Source organism: Cyprinodon tularosa, unplaced genomic scaffold, assembly GCF_016077235.1.
Source record: "Cyprinodon tularosa strain WSP-4 unplaced genomic scaffold, ASM1607723v1 ctg616, whole genome shotgun sequence".
In the NCBI taxonomy this organism is placed as follows: domain Eukaryota; kingdom Metazoa; phylum Chordata; class Actinopteri; order Cyprinodontiformes; family Cyprinodontidae; genus Cyprinodon; species Cyprinodon tularosa.
In genome coordinates this window covers 296,220-321,058 of record NW_024039359.1, presented here as the reverse complement: position 1 = coordinate 321,058, position 24,839 = coordinate 296,220, and the positions used below count along the sequence as shown (strand labels likewise).

The 24,839-nt window shown below is 45.2% G+C and overlaps 1 protein-coding gene across 1 annotated transcript in view; it reads left to right on the top strand.

The window, feature by feature from the left end:
* LOC119798269 (cell migration inducing hyaluronidase 1) overlaps positions 1–24,839 on the top strand; it is a 134,494-nt gene that overhangs the window by 33,884 nt on the left and 75,771 nt on the right. Inside the window, exons 5-8 of the mRNA XM_038307642.1 lie at positions 4,593–4,829; positions 8,537–8,716; positions 17,747–17,817; positions 20,993–21,088. Of these exons, the coding sequence (XP_038163570.1) occupies positions 4,593–4,829; positions 8,537–8,716; positions 17,747–17,817; positions 20,993–21,088 (584 nt within the window). The remainder of the gene's footprint in view (positions 1–4,592; positions 4,830–8,536; positions 8,717–17,746; positions 17,818–20,992; positions 21,089–24,839) is intronic.

The following is a 24,839-nucleotide window of genomic DNA, read 5'->3' as shown; positions in this document are numbered from 1 at the left end:
GGGTTGTAAAATCCCACTTTCCCCTCCAGTTTGCTTGCTGGGTGACTTTGAGGGAAGTTCTATGGAAAAAAAATCAGTTTGCATGGCCTTCACTGCATTATGTATCGCAAAGAAAACTATCCTCATGAATTGGAAAATTAAGGATAAACTCAACATCAATCAGTACAGAGATCTGTTGTTGGATCATATTATTTTGAGACAGCATCTGCATCCCCATCAGACCGATCTCTCTGGGCTCCCTTGATCAGCTCATCACTTAGTGTAGTGGGGGGCTGTGGGGTGCGTCCAAGGGGCATGGGGGGTGGTTCGGGGGTCCTTGGGTCCTGGGGGCTCGGGGGGGCGCTCAGAGCAGGGTGCCTGGCGGGTCTAGCCCGGGGGTCTGTTGCCTCCATCGTGGCGGGGTCTGGGGTGCCTCAGGGGGGTCCTACAGCGGCCGCGTGCGGTGCGCTAGGGGGGTTCCGTGGTGGCGGACGTGGGCTACTGGCTTGGTAGCTGTGCTGCTGCTGGGTGGGGCTGGGAGCCGGGCATCGGTTCTTTTGTGGTGCCGGCCGGAGTGCTTCTGTTCTGTGGGTCGTCGGAGCGTGCCTCGTCTTTCGGTGCCGGATTTCGGTGGTTGGCTGTAGCGCTTGGCGTGGTTGCATTGTCCAGGGGGACAATGTGCATGGGTGGTCGCGCCTGTGGCCGGGGTTCATGTGTGTCTGTTGTGGGCTGGTTGCTGGCTTCGGGGGGGCCCCTTTGGGATGCCTCCCGGGTCGGGGGTGTGGCTTTGCTTTGTTGGGGCGGGTGCCGGTGGGCATCGTGCGCGGGGGCGGTTTTGGAGTGGAGGGTTGCTTGGTGTTTGGCGGCGGGGGGCGGGCCGCGGCCGGCGCGGGGTGGGTCGTGCTGCTTTCGCGCCGGGGCGGGAGCGGCGGGGTTGCGTCTGTTGCTTTCTTTTCGCTGCTTGTGCCGGCTTTGCTGCTCTGGCTCTCTGGCACATGCCAGACGGGGCTGCTCTGTCCCTTGTTTTGCCTTGCGGATGTGTTTGCTGTGGATGGTGGGAGTGGAGTGGTTTCGTTGTGTTTTTGGGTCGGGGAATCCGCCTGGGGGCTTGGTTGGTGCCGTCGGTTCGTCCATATCGGCCTTCCGGTGTTGTTTCTGTCCGGCCCCCGTTTGCAGGTGGTTTGCTGTCGGTGGGGTTCCCGTTCGGCGGGCTTGTTTGTCTCCTGGGAGGGCAGGCATGTTGATTTTTCTGGGGAGGTGCGTCTGGATGGAGGGTTCCTCGCAGTGTGGTGGTGGGTGTTGGACAAATAAGTAAAAAAAAAAAAAAAAAAGAAAGAAAGATCCACAGACAGAAGATGGTTCTAGAGTTATTATCAGCTGGGCTTATGGAGTAACATCATCCAAGTTTAGTTGGATTAGTGGCTTAAAAGACTAAAGCTTTTGGGGATGTTTGTTTAGATGGCAGGGAGGAGGTCTGTCATCTATAAACAGTCTCTAACATGGGACATGTTCTGACTCCTAGTTAGAACTAGAGGGAAAGGCTCCTAAACAGTGGAAGAGACAGGAAGTGGTGTTTTAGAAAATAATCCACTTAATTTCTCCACAGTCTCTGGGAAACATCTTAATTTGAAAGGTTTAGATGAAGTTCCTGTGGAACTTTGGCCCAGTAACAGTCTCCAGTCCAGTGTGAGTTGGCTGCTGGTTGCTACCTTGGCTGACTTCACTTTGACTTCAGGGGGAGGATGCGTTTCAGTTACATCAGTTTTATTCCTGACAGATTCCACCCAACATTCCTACCATGTTCACAGAGGAACATAAATCAAAGTGCTGTATATATCTATATATATATATAGCTATATACATACACTATATTGCCAAAAGTATTTGCTCACCCATCCAAATTATTGGAATCAGGTGTTCCAATCACTTCCATGGCCACAGGTGTATAAATTCAAGCACCTAGGCATGCAGACTGTTTTTACAAACATTTGTGAAAGAATGGGTCGCTCTCAGGAGCTCAGTGAATTCCAGCGTGGAACTGTGATAGGATGCCACCTGTGCAACAAATCCAGTCGTGAAATTTCCTCGCTCCTAAATATTCCACAGTCAACTGTCAGCTGTATTATAAGAAAATGGAAGTGTTTGGGAACGACAGCCACGAAGTGGTAGGCCACGTAAACTGACGGAGCGGGGTCAGCGGATGCTGACGCGCATAGTGCGAAGAGGTCGCCAACTTTCTGCAGAGTCAATCACTACAGACCTCCAAACTTCATGTGGCCTTCAGATTAGCTCAAGAACAGTGCGCAGAGAGCTTCATGGAATGGGTTTCCATGGTCGAGCAGCTGCATCCAAGCCATACATCACCAAGTGCAATGCAAAGCGTCGGATGCGGTGGTGTAAAGCACGCCGCCACTGGACTCTAGAGCAGTGGAGACGCGTTCTCTGGAGTGACGAATCGCGCTTCTCCATCTGGCAATCTGATGGACGGGTCTGGGTTTGGCGGTTGCCAGGAGAACGGTACTTGTCTGACTGCATTGTGCCAAGTGTAAAGTTTGGTGGAGGGGGGATTATGGTGTGAGGTTGTTTTTCAGGAGCTGGGCTTGGCCCCTTAGTTCCAGTGAAAGGAACTCTGAATGCTTCAGCATACCAAGACATTTTGGACAATTCCATGCTCCCAACTTTGTGGGAACAGTTTGGAGCTGGCCCCTTCCTCTTCCAACATGACTGTGCACCAGTGCACAAAGCAAGGTCCATAAAGACATGGATGACAGAGTCTGGTGTGGATGAACTTGACTGGCCTGCACAGAGTCCTGACCTCAACCCGATAGAACACCTTTGGGATGAATTAGAGCGGAGACTGAGAGCCAGGCCTTCTCGTCCAACATCAGTGTGCGACCTCACAAATGCGCTTCTGGAAGAATGGTCAAAAATTCCCATAAACACACTCCTAAACCTTGTGGACAGCCTTCCCAGAAGAGTTGAAGCTGTTCTAGCTGCAAAGGGTGGACCGACGTCATATTGAACCCTATGGATTAGGAACGGGATGTCACTTAAGCTCATATGTGAGTCAAGGCAGGTGAGCAAATACTTTTGGCAATATAGTGTATGTAGACAGCTGAGAAAACAGGGAACATAACAGTAAAAAGGAGACTACTGTCAACTAAACATCAAGAAAAAGCTTTTAGAGCAGCAGGTATCTTTTAGACTTCCGTTTGTTTAAAAGGAAAAAGCTACAGATTCCACAATATTATTCAGGATGGGATATATCTGTAGTTGCAGCTCTGTATTTACTCCTGTGGTTAGTATGTATGAGCATGGCTGGGTATAAAGGATTTACAAAGATTATTCTGGAGGAAAATATGCTTAATTGCTTAATAGTCAGCAGCTCCAAACTCACTCTACAGGGGCCAGATAAAGAGGCCAGCCTTGCCTTAGATATTCAGAGGCACCAGCAGGAGGGCTGACATACGGATGGACACACCCACCAGAGAAGGTTAGATGAGAGCACCCCGGGGCCCAACGCCACAGGGGCCAAACCTAAAAGGGGCCCGGCCATAATGGTGAGGTTCCACAGGGCCACGGCCCTAGGGCTCTGCTGGCGGCCGGTCACGCCCAAGGTGGACCAGGATGCACCACCTCCTAGTGGGGGGCCCAGGATCCCCAGGCCCTGGCCAGCGGCCACCGGGAACGAGACAGTGCTGAAGTACCTAACCCCACACCTAGAGAACCATCAGCATGCGTGGAAGGCACTCTCCCTCCTACGCTCATGATTGGCTGCTAACCATGAACCAATGAGTGGAAGCAGGGTTGAGGTTTTCAGCTTTGACCTCATGCCTCATTATCGCTGTCGGTAGGAAACTAATAAAGTCAGGTACTAACTACCCACTTCTCTTACATTATGTATAAGAACATTAAACACAACCTTCAATTTACTAGATTTGAACTAACTAGATTTGCATTAACTAGATTTGCACTAACTAGATTAGCATTAACTAGATTAGCATTAACTAGATTAGCATTAAGTAGATTTGCATTAAATAGATTTGCAATAACTAGATTTGCACTAACTAGATTTGCATTAACTAGATTTGCACTAACTAGATTAGCATTAACTAGATTTGCATTAAATAGATTTTGACTAACAAATTTGCATTAACTAGATTTTAACTAACTAGATTTGCATTAACTAGATTTGCATTAAGTAGATTTGCATTAACTAGATTTGCATTAACTAGATTTTAACTAACTAGATTTGCATTAACTAGATTTGGATTAACTAGATTGGCATTAACTAGATTTGCATTATCTCAATTTCATTAACTAGATTTGCATTAACTAGATTTGCATTAAGTAGATTTGATTTTGTAGATTTAAAGTTTCTGATTGGAAAATAACGTTACAGATGCTAGATTTACTGGGATGATGCCAGTGTGTTTTTTAAGCCAGTTATCCCTTTATAGGTAGAATGAATTAAAAGAAATCCCAGACAAGTGAAGCACAGATCTAATCCACACAGATCCTCTTTCCTCCAGCATAATCTGAGGAGTCAGATTATTAACAGATGAAACCGTTTTATTTTTATATGAATGGAAAATGCTTCCTGTTCTGATTAGGTTGGATGACGGTGATGAAGAACACAGCTACTTTGGGAGGAAATACATTGGAGTTGGAGCAGGAGGAACCCTGGAGATGTTTGGTAGAAACAAGCTGGCCTGGACTTTCCTCAACCAGACCCTCCATCCTAATCAGAGCAGCAAGAGAACCGTCCTGTTCCAAAGAAGCTGGGGGAGCCGAGGCATCATTCTCCATGTCATCCACCCGGGTTCCTCAGAGGTGCTGCATAGTGACAGGTGAGTCACACCTGAGGTAGACTCAGCTGCTCTGAGCTTCATGGGTTCTAACTTTCCCTCCAAGTGTCTGAATGGTTGATGGTTCCCACTAAGTAGTGCTGATAAAGCCGTCCCTTCACCCTGAGGTCACCATCCATTACCTGCAGCAGTCTGGATCTGTTTATTACCAGTGATTTCTAATTATGCTGCACGCTTATTAAAACATCTGTATAAAGACAATAGAGGAAGAGTTTTAACTGCATGAAGTTCTCCTCCAGGCGGGGGCCCCTAAAGGGTTCACGGCTTGATCTTAGCCAAAAGGCCAAGAAGCGATAAGTGAGAAAAGGGGGGAGAAGAACTTGCCATTTTGCCTGACCTCATTTTAACTAATGGTTCACAATCTTTGATTACTCGGCTGGGGTGGTGGTGGGGATTCTGGCTCACATGGCATACGTTATCGTCACATTCAATCTAAACCTAATGTCCCCCCCCCATCCCCCACATGGCAAGGCCGGGTCAACCTAAGCTCTCCTATCTCAGGCTTTGAGGCACTTAGTGACATGCCTTCTTCAGCACCCGCATCCTTGTGAAAGCCTTGACAAAATGCTTCAAATGCATACACAGGGCTAGTCTTTAAGTGCACCGAAAATGACCCCACAATTCAACGGTCACCACGTGTCCTTAATGGATGCTGGCGTTTTGGGAAACGTGTTGCATATGTGGGAACCTGAAAATGTCCAGCCATCAGATTTTGTTCTGGCTCATTGGTCAAAAACCATGTGAAAATGGTTTGTTCAGATTTTGGTCCCAATCGGTCCATGTTAAGTTGCTTAAACTGAGTTAATTGGATGCCATGTCCCTAAATTTTAGGCAAAAAATTGATGGCCCATAAATCTGCATCCGGAGCTCAAAGAGACCCCCTTTTTAAGCCCTGGGCAGGTAGCGGGGTCTATTTTGAACATGCTGCGTCTTTATGGGCCAACCAAGTGGCTTCCCGTCCCCTACTCCACAAAAATGATGGTTCTTCCGGCAAACAGCAGATTTTGGACTTGATTTTAACAGGGATGCTCCTGCAAAAGGCCTGCAGACTCTGTGTGGAGCCCCAGCAGCCTGGCGCCTTTTTCGAGACCTTCAGGGGGGAGTGGATTCCCCACTGCTCTGTCCAGCAGAGAGACTCATTATCGGCTCAGCTGCTCCCCCGCTCTGCATGATCCACCATATCCGGGCTGACAACCTCCAGCTCTAGTTAGAGAGTTATAGAGAGTAAATAGCTTACATCAATATATGAAAGAAGGAAGGAACAGAAATTAAATTTTCTGACACGGATGTCATGTGAGCCTTGACTTCCTCCAGACAATTAGCAGCATTTAAATCAGCAATGAAAGGGCAGGACATATTATTAAAAAACAAATGGAATCCAGACATAGGAGTTATGGTGAAAAAAGAAAGGTAACTTCTATTCAGTTTATTTCTATAGCTCCAATTCACATCATGTCATCTCAGGTCACTTTGCAGTCAGATTGATTCAAAGTTTTCTATCTAAGGAAAACCAGCTGATTGCATCGACTCATTGACTCTTCAGCAATCCCTCACACTAAGCATGCTTGTAGCGACAGTGGAGAGGAAAAACTCCCTTTGAACAGGAAGAAACCTCCAGCAGAACCAGGCTCAGTGTGAGCGGCCATCTGCTGAGGCCGACTGGGGTTCAAGGAGACAGAAGCAGAGATAGAAAAAGAAGCATAGATACAAAAGGCAACTGTCAACCAGCTCCACAGGTGGCCCCGTCCCCGACCCAGTTGAAGGCATGAAGTGACCTAGACTGTCAGGATATGCGATTAAAATACTGCGGCCCACTCTGTGCTGTAAGATTCCATTACTGTCCAAGACACATTTAATGGCACTAATACAACCTTCTCTGATATTGAGTTGAAACTTGTTTCTAAAGTTTCACTTTCAAGGCCTGTTTCTTAATGAAGGGTTGCTCCACGGCGTGCTTTCAGACCCCAGGGACCACATTTTTAGCAACACTGCTATTGAAATTGAGCAGGACCGATGAAGAAATAGCATTAAAACCATCTTTTGGGGGGGGGGGGGGTCTCTGGGGGAGCCAGAAGAATTCATAAACTTTATAACCATCTTCAAACTGAAGAGAGGCACAGGCTGGAACTGGTTAAGAGCAGCAAGTTGGAGCTGAAAGGAGTGATATGGAGTGACTGTTCTCTACTGCCCAAAGCAGTGCTCTAAGGGGGGGTTCAGCACATTCTAGTCTAATGGGGGGGTTCAGTACATTCTGGTCTAAGGGGGGGGTTCAGCACATTCTGGTCTAAGGGGGGGTTCAGCACACTCTGGTCTAATGGGGGGGTTCAGGACATTCTGGTCTAAGGAGGGGTTCAGCACACTCTGGTCTAATGGGGGGGTTCAGGACATTCTGGTCTCGAAGGGGGTTCAGCACATTCTGGTCTAATGGGGGGTTCAGCACATTCTGGTCTAATGGGGGGGTTTAGCACATTCTGGTCTAAGAAGGGGGTTCAGCACACTCTGCTCTAATGGGGGGGTTCAGGACATTCTGGTCTAAGGGGGGGTCAGCACATTCTGGTATAAGGGGGGGTTCAGCACACTCTGGTCTAATGGGGGGGTTCAGCACATTCTGGTCAAGGGGGGGTTCAGCACATTCTGGTCTAAAGGGGGGTTCAGGACATTCTGGTCTGGGGGGTTCAGCACATTCTGGTCTAAGGGAGGGTTCAGGAAATTCTGGTCTAGAGGGGGTTCAGCGCATTCTGGTCTAAGGGGGGGTTCAGCACATTCTGGTCTAATGGGGGGGTTCAGGACATTCTGGTCTAAGGAGGGGTTCAGCACATTCTGGTCTAGGGGGGGTTTAGCACATTCTGGTCTAAGGGGGGGGTCAGCGCATTCTGGTCTGGGGGGGTCAGCACATTCTGGTCTAGTGGGGGGGGGGTTCAGCACATTCTGGTCTAATGGGGGGGTCAGGACATTCTGGTCTAAGGCGGGGTTCAGCACATTCTGGTCTAGGGGGGGTTCAGCACATTCTGGTCTAAGGGGGGGTTCAGCGCATTCTGGTCTGGGGGGGTCAGCACATTCTGGTCTAAGGGAGGGTTCAGCACATTCTGGTCTAGTGGGGGGGGTTCAGGACATTCTGGTCTAAGGGGGGGTTCAGGACATTCTGGTCTAGGGGGGGGTTCAGCATATTCTGGTCTGGGGGGTTCAGGACATTCTGGTCTAGGGGGGGGGTTCAGCATATTCTGGTCTGGGGGGGTCAGCACATTCTGGTCTAAGGGAGGGTTCAGCACATTCTGGTCTAGTGGGGGGGTTCAGGACATTCTGGTCTAGGGGGGGGTTCAGCACATTCTGGTCTGGGTGGGGGGTCAGCACATTCTGGTCTAAGGGGGGGTTCAGGACATTCTTGTCTATTGGGAGGCTCAGGACCTTCTGGGGGGCCTCCCTGTTTGGTTTCCCAGGTTCTTTCTGGTCAGCAGAGCTAGGGTTGTTGGGTGTTCTGTAGGCCTGATATTCAAACTGGTTACAATAAAGTATTGACAGAATGAGTGGAATAGACTGCTTTGACCTTCTAACCACCTCCTTTATACGCCGGCCTTTCCAGGAATATTACGCTCACATTATTTGTTTACTTAGCAGAAAAATTCTCACTAACTGCAGAACATCAAATCCTTTTATCTGATTGGTCGCTTTCAGCAATCTTTGTGTTGCAGGTTCGACACCTACCGCAGTAAGCAGGAGAGCCGCCGCCTTGCAAAGTTCATAGATGACGTGGAGGCGGGTCTCATCCTGTCTTTGATGATCAATGATGAAGGTTCAAATCATCTGGAAGAATCAGCCAAGTCGAGCTTATCCAGGCTAGGCAGCCGCTTCATCAGCAAGCTGGGATTTCGGTAGGATCTTTGAAATGATGTGTTAGACAACATTTCATTCTTTTTCTACTGTATACAGCTGTTTGTATTTGAGATTATTTCTGTGTCTGCATTTACATCTGATTCTGGATCCCAGAACTTACTGGATTTAAGAAATTAGTTTCACTTTATGGCCTAAGTTTGTTCCATATAAGTGGAATTGCTCTTTTGTTTCACATCATAAATCAACATCAGTTCAAACCAGTAGTGCAATATTTATCCTACCCTATAGGCAGATAAATGATTAACAATAAACAAACTGTTTTCTGTTGAAAAAGTTCAGGCCCTGCATGGAGTCCCTGGTGCTGCTGATGGCCTGGCTCTGTTCCAGCAGACTGCCTTAACCTAGTTAAATTAGAGACGGATAACCTAACCCAGTCCACCTGGTCAGATCAGTGATGTTTAGGAAATTTGGTTTCAGAAAAAGAGGAAATAATAATGTACCTCAACTAGCTAAGAGGGTCAGCTGGGGGTCTGTGGGTTCCCACAGCCTTTAGAGAGAAGCTGTCAGTCACAGCAGAGGAGTAGAGACTAAAAAAGAAAACAGCTCTGGTCTAATGTAAGATCTGCTCCTAATGGAGCAGGTAAGTCAAAAACATTACATTATGCTAGCATAGCCTATCCACCAGCAGTAGCCTCAAACATGCTAAAATGTCAGAACTTAGCTTATTTGAACCCTTTATTAACTCCACCAATAAATGACGAGCTATGAGTTTAGAAGTTGTTGGATTATATCAATTAATTGAAAACCGAGGTAAAGTTATTAGTTTTCGTATTTTAGAGACTAGTTTACTGTTTGCTACTGCCTTAAATGACAAACCTCACTTATCTTCTTCCAAATGATATTTCATGTCCAATAGTTTTAAATTATATTTAATTCAATCAGTCGGAGAAAAGTGCAATTCTGTTTATGAAGGTTAATTGGGGCTTAATTGGGCTTAAAAAGAACCTGCTTAGTTGACATCTGCAGCAGCCTGGCCTGCATAGCAATAACTCCTCTGTGTCACACTGTGGTCACCTGATGTCATATTCACTGATAATTCTATTCAGTTTATTTCTATAGGTCCAATTCACATCATGTCATCCCAGGTCACTATATAGAGACGATTCAACCAGATCATCCAGTCAGATTGATTGAAAGTTTTCTATCTAAGGAAAACCAGCTGATTGCATCGACTCATTGACTCTGCAGGATTCTCTCCTCCTGGATCAGCAGGTAGAGAATCCAATGTGAAAGTAGCCATCTGATTCATGCATATAGGGCAAGAGACACATCTTAAAGTTCCAGGATTTGAGTTTGAGATCACTGCTCTTCAGCAATCCCTCACACTAAGCATGCTTGTAGCGACAGTGGAGATGAAAAACTCCCTTTGAACAGGAAGAAACCTCCAGCAGAACCAGGCTCAGTGTGAGCGGCCATCTGCTGAGGCCGACTGGGGTTCAAGGAGACAGAAGCAGACATAGAAAAAGAAGCATAGAACCACTGATGTATAAAGACTTAGTATGTTAGAAAAGCTAACAGTATACCAGCTCCACAGTAATCTCTGTCTAGGAAGGAAACAGTTAATCAGACAAGTTCTGATCCAGTTTTCATGTGTGAGAAGGAGGATTCTGGATTTTACTGACGAAGAGAAGCTCGGATAGGAGAGATATGATCTATTTTTCCTTTTCAGCAGAACTCTGGCTGCAGTTTAGCTCTGGAGAAAATTCCAAGAGTCACTCCTAACATATACCTGCTAAATGTATTTATTTGCTATTTAAATTTGCTTCATTCAGGGGATATTTCCTGCTTGTTCTTTAGATAACATCCAAAGGACTGACATTACAGATTCATTCACACATTTGTTTGAACTCGTGTTGCTTCTGACAAATTTTCTGCAAACCTTCAGGCTGAGATGATGTGTTTTGGAAGCAGAGGCTTTGCGGTTCCTTCAGGAACCATTAGGGTGTAACAAACATAATGCAGGGAAGATTAAGAGGGTTGAGAAACTGATTGAGGGACAGCCTTGGGTTACTATTACTTTCCCTGTCATGATGAAGACAAAATAAATGGATGGGGAAAATTATGTGGTCACTGCGGGATTCTGGGTAAATGACTCTTGCCGCCTGTTCTTTTCACACTGGTGCCAAATAGGGCGGGTCTGGTGGAGTGGGATTCCAGAAGAGCCACAGAAACATTTTAATTTGTTGGTATTTCTCTGACTGGTGGATGTGTGCTAGTGGTTTCCAAACGTGCAGCCAGTGTTTGGGAAGCTCCAGGCCAGCGTTAGCTCACCTTGCATCCTGGTCGATCCCCATCTCTACATGCATGTATCTGACAGCCGAATACATCCATGTTTGGAACTTACTCCTTTTCTAACGGTTTTTATAGAACTGATGGTGTTTATTCATTCGAATCTGAACAGGAAGACAGAGAAAAGCAATGAAACAGGCCTGGAATTTAGCTCAGAAAGCAGCTGTCTCCTCTATCACTGACATCCACAGCTCCTTTTTCTGCTGTACATTGCTTTTCCTCCTCTTCCTAGCATATCACGGTAAATTCTTTTCAGAACAGTCAGATGTTGGCAGCTGCTACTAGTTTATGATTCCTGAAAGGTAAAACAGAAATGAGGTTTTTTTTTTCCGTATCTCTGCTTTCATTTGTTGTCAGTCAGAGTGATCAGGGTTAGGATCTGACCTGCAGACATGCGCAGATCTCAGACAGCTACGTTCCTGACTGGACTGGACAGTCGGATCCAAACAGACCAGGGTTTATTTGTCAAAGTTCTCGACAGTCTATTTAAAAACAGACTAGACAGTATGATTGAAAAACATCAATGACTGCACAGTCAGTATGGCTTCCAAAATAGCATGCATGAATTGAATACATTGAGGAAATTAGAAACTGTAGATAAAACGAGATATGCTGGTGGTCGTTGATGCCAGAACAGCTTTTGATACTAAAAATCACAGTATATATAATCATTTTGATAATTTCTGTCGGGGGGGGGGGGACTTGTGAAGATTAGACACATAGATTGTGGATGTGTGGACATAGTGTGTGTGTTGTGTCCTCAGGGAAACAGTGAACATTCATATATGCAGCATCCAAACAAGGAAGAGGTTTTATTTTAACTTTTTATTTAGTATTGTTCAGGTTTGAATAGAAAAGAAAAAGGCAACAAACATACAATAAAGGGGTAACAGAGTCATTGTTTTGGGGGGGTGGGGGTCGCGCAGGTCTTTTTATATAGTTTAGTCTGGTGTTTAAGTCTTCCTGAGGGTAAGTCCTTACTGCTTTGTGTAATTAAGCCATTTTCTCCAGCGTTGTTTCTGGTGTTTGGACTTGATCCTCAGGCGGTAGATCATTTTCAGCATAGTGCAGATTTCCACTGCAACAGGTGTGAAGGGCTCACTTTTTAACCACTTTCTACTAACCACCTTTTTGGCTGAAACTATCAGGATTTTGAGGAGATGCATGTCTTTCCTTTGTATCTCTTCACTCTCCAGCCAGCCCAAGTAAAAGATACATGGGTCCTTGGGTATCTTGTTGCCTGTTATTGTCATGACTCAGAACAGAGGATCCAGTATTCAGGCAAGACAGACAGTGGGATTACTCAAAAAGTATTTATATACAAACTGGTGCATCAGAGAAGCTGCAGCAAGGGTGTCTGAGGCAGGAAACTAGAGAAAGGAAACACAGGTTCGTGATCACGAATACTTGAAGGAGGATCATCTGAACGCGTAAGTCACTAACCTGGTGTAGAATTCAGTCCGTGGCCAGAGAAAGAGGTGGGTGCCAGCCGCTTGGCTGACAGGTGATTGTAATGAGAAATTAAGCCAGCCATCAGTGCCAAGATCATGACAATTATTTCTTCTTCTCCAGCCTTAAAAACTCGATCCCAGTAGGTCTTCTCTGTAAGGAGCCTTGAGGTGACATACTATGAATTTGAGTTACAGAAATAAACTGACTTGAATAGTTTTTTTTTCATACAGAAGAAATGAAAGGATCTAAGTCTTGATTTACTGGCCTAGTGGAGTCCACTTCTACTATCCAGGAGTTAAAAACATCCAACAATCAGCGAATGACACAAAATTCATGAATGAAAGAACATCTAAATTCCAAGCCCAATGCCCTAACCACTAGGCTGCCCCTCCCCAAAGCAGGCATTAGCATGAAGGGTCTTCCCTAAAGGGTCTTCCCTATGGACCCACACTGGAGCTCCTTCCCTCCAGCTGGGATAGGACGCTTCCAGGACGGATGACTTGCTACTTCAGCTAGCCAACCGCTAAACCCTAAGAATGTTTTCACTCATCTTTAAGGTCTATCAAAAATGAAATGCATTCTTAGCTTTAAAACATTTCCTGCAACTTTGTTAAATGAATACAGATGAAAAGAAAGAAATATAGCCTGGCCGTTTGACCGTTTAGTCTATATTAGACATATAAACTAATGTAGATTAATATTGCAGCTCTGACAGCTTCGAAACTTTGCAAGGTTCCGGTCAGGAAGGAGTTTTACATTTTAGGACAACCTGGATGAGAAAATGTTGACGTGTTTAACATTTAGAGACCCCTCAATAGGCCTAAAATAAGTAGATATGCCGCAAACATGGTTCTTCTTTGGCCAGAGATCATCATAAAAAGACACATGATAGATGGGGTTGTGGATCACTGAATCCCGTGATACCAAACATGTGAAGATAACAGAATATAGTCATTTTTATCACTAAATGAAGTGTGCCGTTTAAATAGTCAGCCAGTAGCTGCAGGGTTTGGCAGCAACAGCTCCACTGAACTGAACTAGCTGCACCATTAAACTAGGGAGTAAAACAGGACGTAAAATAAAACTAATCAAATTTAAAGCTCTGATCTCTAACGTATGACTTAAACTAAAACGTTTTTCTGCAGTGGACTGGAAGCAGCTTCCTCAACCCAATCTAGCAGCGGACACTAGATCTACCAACAGTTCAGATCAGCCACACCCAACAAACAGAAAAGTCTCTCAGATTGGGCAGCTAGTTTTATGAACTTTGGAGTTCATGAAATTAAACTACAAAATGAATCAAAATCTGCAAAAGCCAGAATCATCCTAACAGATTTAGAAAGGCTCCTCAAAAGAGCAGAAAAATAAATCATTGTCATCAAACAGAGAACCCTACAACCAAACACTGAAGAGCAACAAAACCCCAAAAACTACCTCCACATAATAGAGACAGACGCAGGGAGAGATAAACCAAAACAAGGACCCTCAGAGATCCCTGCACCACCTCACTAAGATCACAGAAACCTCAACATCCCACCAAACTGGATTTGAAAACTGTTCTCCCAACTATACTGAAGCCAAGATGGCAGAAGCTGGGCGTGCAGGTGTAGCAGTCGTTAGCGCACATGACCCATATACAGAGGCCTTAGTCCTAGACGCAGGCGACCCGGGTTCCAATCCAACCTGTGGTCCTTTGCCGCATGTCTCTCCCTCTCTCTCATTCCCCCTTTCCTGTCAGCCTGCTGTTGAAAAAACGAGCCACTAGTGATGTAAAAACTCCAAAAAAATAAAAAATAAACTATGGCGTGAGCTTCCATTTAGACTTAGAAAAGCTTTATTGTAATTCTGTATACACAATAAAAATGTTGTTTATACAGCTTTCCAACAGTGAATATTTCTTTTTTTTTAGCAGCAGCTTAGCAGTGAAAAAGAACAAACAAGTGCAGCAGTGTTAACAGTTTTTCAGAGACATGGTGCAAAAGGCATTGATGTGAAAGCTTCAGAGCATTGCAGAATTAATAAATAGATGGGGTGCAAAATGCAGTAAAACACATTTGAGTTGAATTCTATTTTAAAGATTCACCATGTAGTGCATGTTTGGTGTCATCAGTGAGATGCAGAGTCTGTGACATGATTTAGTTTCCTCAACAGTTCATCAGTGTGATGGTGGTGGGGAAGAAGCTGCTGCAGAACCTGCTGGTCCTGCATTGAATGCTGTGAAGCCTCTTCCCAGAGGGCAGCAGGGAGAACAGTCCATGGTGGGGGGTGAGGGGTCATTGATGATGTCATGGGCTCGGGACACGCAGCGCTGGGATGAAATGTCTTTAATGGACGGAAGAGGAGCCGCCATGATCCTCTCTGCTGTTCTCACCTTCTTCCAGTCTGAGGCGCTGCAGCCTCCACACCACACAGTGAGACAACTGCTCAGAACGCTCTCTATGGTGCTTCTGGAGAAGGTGGGGAGGATTGGGGGGGGGGGGGGGGGTTCTCCCCATCCTCCGCAGGAAGTCCAAGCGCTTCTGGGCCCTTTGGACCAGTGAGGTGGTGTTTCCAGTCCAGGTGAGGGTGTCTGTGATGAATGTGGTGCTGCTGACTACCTCTACAGCTGAGCTGTTGATAAGCAGTTGAGCCTGGTTAGGCCGGTTCTTCCTGAAGTCCTCCATGATCTCCTTGGTCTTCTCCACCTTCAGGATCAGGCTGTTATCTCTGCACCACCAGCTGCTCCACCTCCTCTCTGTAGTCCAGGGGTGCAGGTTTAGTGGGGGGCAGGTAGAGTGGGGGCATGTTTAGTGGGGGGCAGGCAGGGAGGGGGCAGGTAAAGTGGGGCCAGGTTGTGTGGGGGGCAGGTTGAGTGGGGGGCAAGTTGAGTGGTGGGTAGGCAGAGTGGGGCCTAGGCAGAGCAGGGGGGTGGAACACTGTTTGTGTTAAAGTGTGAGGATCAGATTATCACCTTGGTGGGCAGGTAGCAGTGTCTGGGGTAGGCTGCTATAGGTGGCAGGTTTCAGACTTCTCCCCCCTGAAGTGCTGTTGGGCTACAGTGGTGTGGGATGCAGCCTTTGGTCATTGGTTTAAGCTCAGGCTCCAGCTTTCAGTGTTGTTGTGTCCTTGGGAAAGACACTTCACCTGCTTTAACTCCCACCTCTGGCAGAGCTTTGAACACGTTCCGAGGGAGGTGGGGGAGATTGAGTCTGAGTGGACCATGTTCCGTGTCTCTGTTGTTGAGGCGCCTAGTCGGAGCTGTGGCTGCAAGGTTGCCGGTGCATGTCATGGCTGCAACTGCTGGTGTCAACCGGTTTACAACAGCGGAGAGGGAAGCTGTCACTCTGAAGGAGGAGTCCTATTAGGCTTTATTGACCTGTGGGACTCCAGAAGCAGCTGATGTGTACCAGCAGTCTAAGCGGCAGGTGGCTCGGCTGGTTGCTGAAGCAAAAACTCCGATGTTGGAAGACCTCGGAGAGGCTATGGAGACAATCCGGTGTCTCAGGAGGGGGAAGCAATTCCCCCAAACGACCCCCTTTCAGAGTAATGGCCCAGTATCGGGTATTGCAGGCTAATAAAGAACCCCAAAAAGACTCCCCATTCCTAAGGGGCGTACTCGTCCTTCTGGTTCAATCTGAATGTTTTTTAAGCCAAAACAAGTTTTTGGACTACTATATAAAGCTTTGAACTCAACCCTAATTCTGACATTTTGAATTAAAAATGCTTCCTGGATGGGAAGCAAAACATCTTTAAACCTGGAAAAAAAAGTCCAGTGGATTGTTTTCCTTACTTTTTTTTGGAATGACTATGACCTGAGGGAGAATCTTCACCAGCATAAGCTCCAGCAGAAGAATATCAGAGATTAGGAAGATCCCAGGGTTCCAGCTGAAGGATGATCAGACAGATGGAGGTCTGGACAGAACCAAAGAACTGAATCCATTCTTCATCAGGTTCAGTTCAGCATCTTTCTCTCCTGCCCACAGTCACATGGACATCCTGCCCTCCTCTGACATTCACTCTCCTGCTTCTATTATCAGCCAGACCAGCAGGTGGAGCTGCTCCCTCCACCTTCCACCTGTCTGCCTCTAGAAGTCAGTAAAGAGGCAACAGGAGAGACTGGATGGTAATCAGTCAGCAGGTCCTGATGATGTCAGAGTCCTGAAGGCCTGAGCAGAGCAGCCCTGTTGGATTCTACAGCACTTCAGCAATCAAACCAGCAGCTATCAGGACCCCCTGCAGTTTGTTTATCGCCATGGAGATGGAGTTGATGATGTCATCATCCACATGCTTCAATAAACCCACTGTCATTTAGCCAAGGCATACAGCACTGTGAGGATAGTGGTCTTTGATTTCTCCAGATTCAGACTGACTTACTTTCAGAGAAACTCCAGCAGACTCAGGTGGAGGCATCAACAACCACCTGGATCAAAGACTACCTGACAGACAGACCACAGGTTGGTAGACTGAAGGCTCAGCTGTATGATCCAGCAGCACAGGAGCACCACAGGGGACGGTACTCTCTCCATTCCTTTTCCCTCTGTTCACCTCTGACTTCCAGGACCAGACAGAGTCCTGTCATCTGCAGAAATCCTGGGATGACTCTGCAGTCATTGGGAGCATCAAAGATGGAGCAGAAGCTGAGGACAGAGAGCTGGTGAAGCGCTTTGTGGCATGATGTGGAAACAATCATCTGATCCTGAAGGTCAACAAAACAAGGAGATGATTGAAGATTTCAGAACAAGTTGAATCCTGTTAACATCCTGGGAGAAGAAGTGGAGGAGGAGTAGAAATCCCTTGGTCCATCATCATCATCATCATCATCATCATCATCATCATCATCATCATCATCATCATCATCATCATCAGCGCTAATGACTGAAAGAAGCTCAACCAGCTGATAAAGAAGGCCGGCTCTGTTCTAGGAACTCCTCTAGAAGTGAGCATCCTCTTCATCAGACTGTTAGACACCAACAGAGGCTCTTCAGTCAGAGGCTGATCCAGACAGACCTCTACAGAAGATCCTTTCTGACTATAGATATCAACACCTACATTAATTGGTTTAAACAAGATTAATTATTGTAACATTTAATTTCCTTTTGTGATAAATAAAGTATTGAATTGAATACAGGCACAAGCACAGACATTTTTTACATGTGCACGTCAAATATGAAGAGGGGGTAATCCACTGCCTTTAGATTTATTCTAATTCTAACCTTATCTCTAAGCCTTTTGTTATTTAATCTTCTTTTACTTCACTTCTGTTTAGTTTTATTTGTTCTCTTTCACAGAGATCCTTGGACCTTCATTGTCAGAAAAGGTTTTCCTTCTTCAACTGTGGAGGATCATACAGTCTATCAAGGTAGGATTCAGCTAAAAACACTATCAAATAGACAGAAAATGACTGAAAAAGTTAAGAGAACTCTGATTATGATATAATACATTCTAAAATAAGAATATTAATGATGAGCCCTCCAAAGCATGTTTTGCTGTTTTGAGCTGGAAACTTCTCTCAGATTAGGCAGACAGTCTACATTTTTTCAAAACAAGCTATTTTAGCTTCCCACACCCCCATCCTTCTGAAGTCTGCAGCCCTACAACACAACCATGACAGCCTGTTAGAGTTTTGAATGGTAACAGCTGGGATTAATAAGAAGATGAAGACCTACCTAGATCGATAGGCTTCTACAGACCCTTCTGTGCAGCCTATGTGATAACAACACATAACAATAGCAGCTTGATCAGATGGGCGCTCATTCATTCAGTTATGTTTTCAACAAGGATATTATATATTTCTTTATTTCTGGGAAATACAGACAAATCTCTCTCTAAACATCTCAACAAAGAGCACAGAGCATTGCTTCTAAAGATGAAACAATCCTATTTTTAAAGGCGCCTAGAAACCGTAGACCATAAACAACCTTTCAATCTATAAAGAAATATATCAACACCTCACATTTATCCTGAGCGGCTAATGGCATCTGTCTGCTGTATTAAACTGACCGGCCTGCTTCTAACTACGGTGGTTTAATCCTGGTTCAGAAATTACTCTTTGTGAAGCACAGAGTAGATTATCCATCTTCTAAAAACCAACTGCTTATAAAAACAGCTGAGGGCCAAATATGAGCTGCACTGCTTTTATGTTTCCAGGCCTTCTGGCTCAGCACCCACACACAGTAAACTTATTCTTAATATTTATTCTTATTTCTAACAGACAGTTGGTATCCATTCACTCTTCAGTCTAAGGTGTGTGAAGAAGCCTACTTTGTTCGCACCAATTTTGTGAAAGCAATTCTCTGAAATGCAAAACCTTCTGAGATTTAGCAGATATATTTCCATCAAAAATAAAATAAAATCCTTCCACTGAGTCTTCAGGGGTTCAGATGAAGACAAAAATACTTTTGTCCAGTTGATGCAGCCATTAACAGAGCAGCTGCTGTTCTTAGCTTAGCCATGTAAAGGTCAGGATTTTAAAACTGAAAAGTTGGACACACATTGGCGACGAGGTGGAGCAAAGCAGTCAGAGAGGGTAAAGACATTTTTCTTTTTCAGTTTAGGTCATGATCAAGATTACATTCTTTGCCTTTTGGCTCAGCTTTTTATGCCCCACAACAGACCAGTGCAGTGTCCACATCATAGCGGGGTCCACTCCAATCTATTGATCATCCATCTGCAGTGAAGAGGACCATAAATACTTGAACACCTCCATTTAAAGGGGAACGCTGTGTTTTTTTCCGTTGGGTCCTTGATTTTACGTTATTTCATCATGTTCTACTCACCCATATGAGTTTAGTGTCATTTGGAGCCGTTCTGAAGATATTCTGTTAAGTTATATCCAAGTAACGTCTTCCTATGGGCAACGACTTGAAGGCACAAACTAAACTGTTCATCATTTATTCTTTTTGGTACGCCAGCATTCATAACATGGAGGCCAATCACTGTCCCCCAGACATCCGCAGTTAGATTTTTTTATATTTATATCTTTTTAAAACAAAGCTCAGTGTGTATGACGTCATCCGCACGGCGGACTGGAGTAGTGACAGGCAGCCTGGGCCACAGGCGGCTACGCTCTACCCCTTCTATTCATACTAGCTGATCTGAATCGTTCAATTCCATTTGGAGAGCGAGATCATCTGTGGTAGCAGCACTAGACATCTTCCAGGCATGTGAGGAATACTAGCAGCAGTTCAGCCGACAGGAAGAATGAACGGTAGGCGGCGCACGTGGATGACGTCATACACACGCCGCTTTGTTTTTAAAACTGCTGAATCGTAGGAATGGTGGTCTGACTCGGTCCAGCAAGCACACTCATCTCTGTAGGGATTTGGTTGCTACTTTAGCGTAGCCTTCAGCTGGAAAGCAGTTAGACTCTAGGCTTAAAGGAATAGTACACCCAAAACATGATTAGCCTTCATTTTCTACTCACCCCCATGCTGAACAACACTCTGGAGTACTTTTTTGATATCTCAAATGCATCTGGAGATCTGGGAGGCTTCTTGCTGTCTGCTGACATTCAAATAATGGAGGTCTATGGTGCTCGAGGCAGAAAGGTCCATAAAAGTCCACAAAAAACGTGTCAATATTCCTCCATACTGCTCGTCCAATGTATTCCAAGTGTCATGAGTGGGTAGCATCCATAATTTACTCGAAACGAAGTCATTTAGAATGTTTTTAGAGCATAAACAGTAGTGTATAGGATTTCCTAAAAGCGCGTTCACGAGTCTACGGAAACCGCGGTAGACCAAACCAGAAGAAAGTGCGCATTCAGCTCGGCAAAGAACTCATGCTCTTCCTCAACACTGAAGTCCTCAGACATTTTTCTTTCGTTGTTTCTTTCTTTGCACAGGTAAACAGCACATTTCTTCTTCTATGCTTGCATTATCGGCAGAGCAGACGCTGAATGCGCACGTTCATCTGGTTTCCGTAGCGTTGTGAACGCGCAGGTGCGCGCTTTTAGGAAATTCTATACACTACTGTTTAGGCTCTAAAAACATTCTAAATGACTTCGTTTCGAGTAAATTATGGACGCTACACACTCAGGACACTTGGAATACATTGGACGAGCAGTATGGAGGAATATTGACACGTTTTTTGTGGACTTTTATGGACCTTTCTGCCTCGGGCACCATAGACCTCTATTATTTGAATGTCAGCAGACAGCAAGAAGCCTCCCAGATCTCCAGATGCATTTGAGATATCAAAAAAGTACTCCAGAGTGTTGTTCAGCATGGGGGTGAGTAGAAAATGAAGGCTAATCATGTTTTGGGTGTACTATTCCTTTAAGCAGCTGCGCGCTGCCAGCAACAAGAAGTTGAACAGGAAGCATTTGCTTTAATAAACTCCGCCGGAGGGGCGTGCTTTCAGCCGGGAGTAGTTCCACTTACACCATTGACATTTGATCCCATTACTTTGTTTAATCCCTATTTCTAGGCATAATAACACAAATAAATACATAAAAACCCAACAAAGTTCCTTTAAAAGACGACAATACCTGTACTAATCATAATCATATTCCCGTAATTCATGTGTTTTACCAGGAATTAAGGCCACATCGAAGGCAGAGAGCTCTTTCCATTTCCAGCGAAGACCAGGAGAGCGCTTTACCATCACCAGCAGCAGCCAGTGGATTCAAGGTAAGTTCTCATCCTCTGCGCCAACCAGAAAAAATAAAAAATAAAAACTACACCCTGTACTTTTCTTTGAAGATTTACATAAAAATAAATACTTCCTCTGTTTGAAATTCCCCAGACACATAAACCTGAGGAGCGAGTTTACCATTTCCTTTATTAGCATAGAAAGTGTTTATAGATCTGTGCTTCTGGGTTCCTTTAGAATGGCCCTTTTTCTACTGAAAGGTTTTTAACCCCCAGGACTTGTATTACCCAGGTGACAGGAAACCTGTGTTTATATATCTGTGAAGATTGTCTGTCATCCAGGTCCTGGTCAAGCTTGGAAAGTTCAATCTAGGCAAGTGGACAGGAAGTTTTCTAGAAAACGTTCCTCCTCTCTCTAGAGGCTTCTTCAGTTCTAACTGATGGTGGGGGGAACTGAGATTATTATACTAAAGGAGGAACAAAGAATTAGGGGGAATTAAAGGAGGCCCTGCTGTAGGTAAATGGCATGTACTTATATAGCGCCTTCCCTCTGACCACCATCAGTAGACAATGCAGGTGAAGTGTCCAAGGACACAACAACACTGAAAGTCTGAGTCGGGGCTTGAACCGTCAACCCTTCGATTTCAGGGCAAGCTCCTACATCCAACGCCACTGTCGCCCCAACAGGTGACAGGTGAACAGCTCAGTCCTGTCCTGAGGAGTTCGCCCTCCTGTTTTGAGCCATGTGCTTGTGCAACGGTTACTTGGTCTAATCTACAGGGCTGTGCTCTCTTCACTACACTGAACGGCGTGAACCACGCTGTTGGTCTTGTTTCTGGGTGTCTTTGGGCTGAACCACTTTTTTGTGTCCAGAAACATTTGGAATCACAATCTTCCTTCTGTTTTCTTCCTTCTGTTGTCTTCTTTATCTGAGATAACCACAGTTCTTTAGGGATGTCCTAATGTGTCCCTATTCTTTGCTCCCCCTCTGTCTGTGGAACGAATGGTTTCTGCTCATTCTGATGACGCCTAGTTTGTGATCCAGTGGGTGGTGTGAGTCAAATGTACGTACTGGTCAGTGTGTTGGTTTCCTGTAGACTTCTATGTTGAGTTTTCTTTCTTCCATAATGGGAACCCTGCAGTCCAGGAAGGCAAGCCTAGCATCTTTCAAATCTTCATGGGTGAACTGGATGTTTCTGTCCACTGCGTTAATGTGGTCTGTGAAGGTGTTGATGTGCTGGGTCTTTATTTTGACCCATTTGCCATCCATGCACCTGAACCAGTGACTGAGTTCTGCTTTCCACTTCTTCCATGGGTATGTTCACCACTATAGGAGCCCACTGCGCATCCATGCTTCTGGCTGTAGAAATCTTGGTTGAATTGGAAGTATGGCTCAAGCTGAAGAGAGCACAGATGTGGTCATTGGTGGGTTGGTCCTATTTGGCAGAGGGTGGTCTTGAACTAAACACATCCTTACTGTGGAGACCTCTTCTGTGTCTGGATGCAAATAAAAGTCAATCAATCAATCAATTTCTTTATTGTGAATCCACAATTTACATTGTATTTGAGATTTCAGTTTGAGTACAATCACATCACGTGGGGGGGGGTTTTACACTTTATCCTTGTAAAGATACAGTTTGAGATATCAAAAAACCTCCGCACATGAAAAGCAGATGTAAACACGAGACAGACATCTCAGCAGAGGTTCACATCGGAGGCTTAGTCACATGGAGTCAATCTGACATTTGAGACATTAGTTGTGTGTCTTGATGAATGCATTCAATATGTCCGTGAACGCTGACCACAGGCCATCGTCCTCTATGAGCTGTTCCTGGGTAGGGGAGGGGGGAGCAGTCCTTCTGGGCCCTTTCACCATAACATCCAGGGAAGATTAGATAAAGGGGGGGGAGGTCAAATCCAGAGTAACACTTATTGTTTTGAACGCAGCTGCACAGGAATTTTCAGCCTTGAGTCTTTTTATGCTGGCTCTACGTGGCAAATCCAATATTCCAAATGTGTTGGGCTTTTCTGCCTTGAATCGGGCGTGCACATCCAAGATATTTTCCCATCTCACCTTTGCGTTCAACCACCGCAGCCAGCCTGTGTTCAATCACACCCAGCATGCGGCTCAGCTCCTGGTCCTGCTTGTTCACAGCCTTTGTGAGGGCGTCAACCTCTTCCGGCTGCCTGATCAATACCCAAATTGCAGCTGAAATCCTCTGTAATTGTAGATCCATCAGGTATCCACCAAATCCAAACAGGGGAAATCCGAGTATCATAAAACCAAAACTCCACACATCTTTAATATCCTCCCCTGACAGCATTGTAAAACACACCATCATTCAAGCCTTCCAGGAGTCCATGGTGTATCCCATGAAGTATGTCCCAGCAGGACAGGACGGGTTACCTTTTCCCTGCCTTCCAGTTGAGAAGTTTTGATCAATTGCATTGAGAGACCAGCTGACCAGTTTGGGTGAAATGAAGAGAGAGCTCAGAAAAGACAAGACACAGCAAAGCAGGGACAGATCAGGGAGTTGGATAGCAGCAGGAAAATGCGACCGCCTCCTTCAAGAGTCAGAACAGAATGGGATGTGACATCATAGGGAAGCACCGTCTCATCCGTGTCCAGTGCCAGGTTCTTTATCCTGTTGGAGAAGTCCAGTGAGTTAGCAATGTAAGTGACAGAGTTAAAGCTGCTGATGGTGGGCCTTAGAGCATACACTTCCTTGTGTATTTTTGGGAGGCTGTAGATCAGGTGTGCCCAACCAGTCGATCGTGGGCGGAGTTTCAGTCGATCGCGAGAAGTTTTACAATGTAGACCTATTTATGGCTATGACAAAAAAAAAATTTTTTTTAAAAAACACTAATCGACACATTGATCATGAGAGGCCAATGTGTATTTTCATAATAAAAAAATGCAAAATATAAAGTATGCAGGGAACCTTTTCTTATGCATGGTGATTGCTGGGCATGGTTTGCCACAGTTGCTAGGTTACCAGAGACTCTAAAGCGCGAAGAGGAATCTGCAGAGATAATGAGATAATGACATCTATCCCAACTGATGGGGCTCCATCTATGGTTGGGCGCTCTGATGGATTCGTTGCTCTGTTCAAGCTGTCTGAAACTTTCCTGGATTTTTGGAGCTACCGCTACATCATTCATCAACAGCTGTGCAGCAGTATTTTAAATATGAAGCATGTCATGGACGTTAGATGAAGATCGCTTCCTCTGTTTGGGCAGGAGTTTTCAGAGGCGTTTATTCCGTGCCTGGAGAAGGCAAGTGCAGACCACCCTGATCTGCTGCTGCACACCGACGTCAGGTGGCTGAGCCGTGGCAGATTCTTCAAAAGACTTTTAGGTACTTTTGCCGAAATTAAAGAGTTTCTGAAACAGTCACCAACCCATTCTGCTGTATGTTACATCTTTACATCCACATAGTTTGTACTTAGTATTTTCCTATTTTTATCTGTTTTCCTGTTGAAGTTTAATCCATCTGCCAGTTTCTCTGCCAACGCCCAGTGAAGTTTATCATTCTGAAATAGTGGACTTCCCTTCTCCTTCTTCCTGCTTTGAAGTGATCTTAGACTTAGGCAGATTTTATTTGTCGTTTTGTTTACACAAGTGTAAAACAAAAAGAAATTTAGTTTGGAACAGCTCTCTGGACAATTTCATCTTTTTTTAAAGTGCAGCCTTGAAAAGTAGTAGAAAAAATATATATATATAAACAGCGATATAAACATATGAGGACTGTGTGTGCATCAATTGGTTTATTTAGATTTTTTGACTGCAC